At 29.3% G+C, this 5,396-nt stretch overlaps 1 protein-coding gene across 1 annotated transcript; it reads left to right on the plus strand.

Moving 5' to 3' along the window:
- Positions 1-248: 248 nt before the first annotated feature.
- LOC100809584 (NADH--cytochrome b5 reductase 1) lies at positions 249-4,845 on the plus strand. The gene is made up of 9 exons (XM_003546625.4): positions 249-461; positions 1,541-1,682; positions 1,830-1,920; positions 2,091-2,168; positions 2,330-2,410; positions 2,628-2,717; positions 3,852-3,917; positions 4,306-4,392; positions 4,529-4,845. Exons 1-9 carry the CDS (start codon positions 296-298, stop codon positions 4,619-4,621), a joined length of 894 nt encoding a protein of 297 aa, XP_003546673.1. The 5' UTR covers positions 249-295; the 3' UTR covers positions 4,622-4,845.
- The last annotated feature ends 551 nt before the right edge of the window (positions 4,846-5,396 follow it).

Below are 5,396 nucleotides of genomic sequence, written 5' to 3' on the forward strand. Positions count from 1 at the left end.
GGATTGCCATATGCCTTTTGTAGGTTATACGTTCATTTTTTTTTTTTCCTGGGTGGGAAAAGTAATCAAAGTATCCACAATCTTATTTCAGAAATATTAAAGTATAGATCGAATATTGTGTCTTCCCTCAGACACGTTTGTGATTATTCTTTGCTTCATTTCATGGGAACAGTGACGAGAAGAAGAAAAGAATCAATTAGGTACCGGAAAAGCTTAATTAATAAATTATTAGTGTTATATAAGTTTGCATGTATATGAATGCAGTTGTGAGTTGCCAATTTAATTCTTGCGAAAAATGTTGGAACTACCATTCAACATGGCACTTCGGTTTCCCAATTTGGATTTCAAGTCTTTACCCTTTGCTGAGAACCTCAACACTGAATTGCTAGGTGGCGTAGTTGCTCTTGTTGCCGTTGGCTTTACGGTTGCATATATTTATTATCGCACAAAACACCCCAAAGGTATATATAACTCTACTTTTTTTAAATTTATTTGTTTCATTTTCAAATTCATTCCAATATCTTATTTTACATTCGGTGACAAATCTTCTATCTATCAAAGAGTTATCAATTTGCATGTTTTTCATCTGTTTTTTAAACAATTATAGTTGATAGATCTTCAATATATAGTAACTCAAATAAAATTATTAGATGTTTGCTGCTTTAGATCATTATGATTTGACTGAACAAAAGTGAACAGCTCACTTTCGATGATACTAAATAATCGGCATGGTTGTTCGATTGTTGATGATTAAGGGTTGATATATATTTGCACAAGTATATTAATTTAAAACTATTCAAATTCTTTTTTATGTAAAAAAAATAAAAAGACTTCAATAGTACTCCAATCTATATATACTGTATTATTATAAATCTAATGATAATATGTATTCATTATTATTCAAAATCCTGCACATACATTTCAAGTTCATTTCCAATGGAAAACAGACTAGGCTTGTTGGTTTAATTAATTGGTTTAATCTGCTGCGTTATTCTCACTGCAGAATTTGATTTTTATATATTAATTTGAATTAAAATATAATTAATCATTTAAAAAATTCCTATGATTTATTTAAAATTATATGTAAGAAAATTAAATTTTTAAAGCAAGGTGAGTTTTCTGCATGTTTTCCTGAATATCCATATTGGTGTCTCTGTACGTCATTCTCAAGTAACATCCTAAAAAGCAAATTACATATTCTTTTCTTTCTCAGTCGTCTCCTAAATTCGATAGCCCAAAATGTGTAATGAATCATGACATGCTAACGTTTGGGTTATATTTTTATCATGGTTTACTCAGTCTCAATCTATAAAGCAATGTGGAATCAAGCACAAATGTGCTCCAAGTTTGGAACATTTAGATCAATGAAACCACATTAAGATGAAGATGTACTAATAAAATTAAAAAATAAATAAATATGGCTTTACAACCATAGCAAGCAACATCGACGTGTTCTTTGAATGAAAGGTGCCATAATTTGAAAATGTCACTAGACTCGTCTTTGCATTCCAAATTTACTAACTAAAATGACAATTTTCAGGAAGCTTGGACCCGAAAAATTTCAAAGAATTTAAACTCATAAAGAAGACTCAGCTCAGCCACAACGTTGCAAGATTCAGATTTGCCCTTCCTACTCCTTCTTCAGTATTAGGCCTTCCTGTTGGAAAAAACATACTTGCTAGGTTTAATTTGGAAAAGATTTTCCTGATGTTGCTCTAATACTATATTTAACTTATCCCGTTGAATAAAACACCATAAACTTTAAATACAAGAATTATAATAATAAAGAAAAAGAGATGTAAAACTATTTTATATTAACTGTTAAGCAGGGGGAAAGATAGCCAAGGAGAGGAAGTTATGAGATCATATACTCCAATCACGTTGGATTCAGATATTGGCTACTTCGAGTTGGTTGTGAAGGTACATTATTTTTTGTGGAAACATTTCGCAAGGGGATAAATGATTTACCTTTTCTCCACATATATATATATATATATATATATATATATATATATATATATATATATATATGTATTAATTTAGCGATGATAATAGTAATAATATACATAATTTGTTGTTTTTCCAAACAGATGTACCCGAATGGAAAGATGTCCCACCATTTTAGACAAATGAAGGAAGGTGATTACTTGGCCGTGAGGGGCCCCAAGGTACTAATTGCCGTCCTTAATAAGGCAAAGTAAAGGATAATTAAAAAAATTAATCGGTCCACAGAAATTATATTGAAAGTCTAAATTAAAGTGCTTAGTTTTCAATTACTTGATAGTCTCAAAAGCATAATGGAATGTAAGTGTATATTTGCGACTTGTAGGGACGTTTCAGTTACAAGCCTGGCCAGGCTAGGGCATTTGGAATGATTGCTGGGGGTTCAGGCATAACTCCAATGTTTCAGGTACGCACATATAAGCATTCAGGCACTCATTTTGTTTAAGTATTTAAGAAAGTAATTTTTAGCTAAGTTTAAGAAGTTTTACGGTGAAAGTTATTTAAGTGCATGTTTATGACAAATTTTCATTATATAAATTTTTATCTGAATAAGTATGTATTTAATTTACTTATTCATGATTACATATATATAAACCTATTTAAGTCCCCATCATTTCTTGCAGCTCATAAGAGCCATTCTAGAAAACCCTAAGGACAAAACGAAGGTGAACCTTGTTTACGCCAATGTAACAGTGGACGACATTCTGTTAAAAGTAAGCATGTTACGAAGTCTTTCTCATAATAGTAGTTTATTTCTTCGTTTATTTTGTATGAGCATTAGAGTAGAGAACCAACACAAACATTTCTGCTTACAAACCAAATAAATTACAGCACTGTGACTATATATTTTTCGTTATTTTGTAATTATATTTTTATCTATTTAGATATAATTTTTTCTAAAGATATTTATAGTAGAAGAAAATATAAAAATAAAATGAATTAAACTTCTCTTATAAGTTAAAATCAAAATAAGCTTATACACTTAATTATATACAAACTCTCAGCTAGCATTTAACTTTTCTCAAAGTTAGAGTGTATAAGTTGATATTAGTTTATAGGAGAAACACAACTTATTTTTTCTTATAAGAGTGCTAATGGAAAAGTTTATCAAATAAGTTTATAATCCAAAAAGAGTTAATAGTTTGTTTGTTTTTATATCTCTTTTATTACACGAGTAACATATGCATTAGAAAAAAACCATAGTATGTTTTCTTAATAGGATCATTGTTTAAATTTCTTTTTCGTTTGTAGCATGCTCTGGTTTTGGGATAAGATCATCTCTTATCTCTTCTTTTTGTTTGCAAATGATCTGTCAAATTTTTATAACAATATATAAAAAAGCTAAACATACAAATTTGAATATTTACTATTAAAGAAGAGCCTTTTTAAGAACTATTTTATATTCATAAACCATATGTGGTTTCCCCTGCATTACAAATTAATTTTACTCTTTTACTTATAATTATTTTATTTCTGTCAAATATTATTACTTAAATTTAATTTCAATTTCAATTTGATTTAAAATTAAAATTTGATATCAAATTAACAAAATATATCTTCCCTTATTTGTATGAATTAAAATTTATGATTATTAATTTAATTAATCTTTTAAACTTTGAATTTTGACCCATTTTAGCAATAAAAATCTTGTATATTAATTCAAATAATTTACTTGAATTAATTTTTTAGTCAATTTAAAAATTTATCTCTTTAATTCGTTAATATTTTTAATTTTTATTTAAATTATAAATATTTTGTACAATGCCGGAGAAATTTATTAATTTGAATTAAAAGGTAAGTATTGAATTAAGTAGCTTGATCTGACGGTTATCTGTTTGGTGCTGCAGGAAGAACTAGATAATTTTACAAACAAATTTCCTCAAAGGTTTGAAGTCTATCATGTTCTTAATAAGGTTAGTTGCTGATATATAAAAATAAAATAAAAAATCCCCATTTGTAGGATTCTTGCAATATGTATAATTTTCAGGCAATTATTTTAAATATCTCTTAATTATATAATCTTTAAAGAATATAAACTATTATATGACTACACATGCTTTAAAATTAATTGAATGTCTTAAACAAAATTTGAATTGAGAGTTTTGCGAGTACAATATTATCCTTTTTTTTACAGCAATATTATCTTTTTTCTTAAACAATAAAAGTAATTTTATTTTTGACAAATATTATCTCTCAACAGTAAGAAATACAAACCTTCATTATCAGTCTAACAATAACTTTATTTCATAGCCATCAATATCTTCGTAGATTAAAATGCTTAATATTTTCCATACTTGGCAGCCTCCTGAACAATGGAATGGTGGCATTGGATTTATATCGAAGGAGATTATTAAATCACATTGTCCTGAACCAGCCCACGATATTCAGGTTGAATTAACTACGAACTATAGCATGCCAATTAAGAATAGAATCCACATTTTTTACTCTTGCGTTGACCACATTACTTGATCTGATTATTGTTATGCTTATAGTTAGTTAAAAGAAAAATGTTTACATTTTGCAGATACTTAGGTGTGGTCCACCACCTATGAATAAAGCTATGGCTGCTCATCTTGACGCACTTGGCTATACATCAAACATGCAGTTCGAGTTCTAAAGCTTCACTTTAGTTTCTTTAACTATTGCCACGTACTTCCCATCGCTTGTATCGTACATGTGTGCTAAGCAAATTTTATGACATGATTCATTTCATAATGATTTATGCATGCGAGTGACGAGAGTGGCACGATGAGCTTATTGTTTCATTCCACGAGCCAAATAGGCAAATTCACGTAATACTATACCAAAAATGCCCATGAATAAAAATGTTTGTTTTAATCATATATAGTTTCAAATTTCGGTCCGCAAGTGAAATTGTGACTGCAACATATAAAGGCCTTTTTTATTCACCAGAATCATATCGTGACCGCAATTATATATGACCACATGAACTGCAATTGCCAGCAATATAATTTTTTTTTACTCGCTACAACTATGATGCACAACGCAATTTAAAACCATGATTTTAATACATACATACATATATATATATATATATATATATATGGAGGGAAAAAGTCATGGTGGAGATGGACGGAGAGAGAACGGCGGTTCGTCCTAAGACTGATTTTTGGGTGAGAGGTGTTTTGTGTGAAGGGACTGAGGGAGCAATTGGGCCGGTTTTATTACATCATTTAAGATTCAAGGCAATTGCAAGTGTCTGAGCATGAATAAAAAACAAGAAGTATTTAACATCACAAACAAAAACTGTGCCCTGCCTTCTTCATGATAAACCCAGATTGTTATACCATTAAATTAGAACTGTAGACCCAAGACAGTGTGAAGAAAACTAAGGCACCCTTAACATTGACGCAAGAAAACTTGAAAACGAT

This window comes from Glycine max, chromosome 15 (genome assembly GCF_000004515.6).
Source record: "Glycine max cultivar Williams 82 chromosome 15, Glycine_max_v4.0, whole genome shotgun sequence".
Classification (NCBI taxonomy): domain Eukaryota; kingdom Viridiplantae; phylum Streptophyta; class Magnoliopsida; order Fabales; family Fabaceae; genus Glycine; species Glycine max.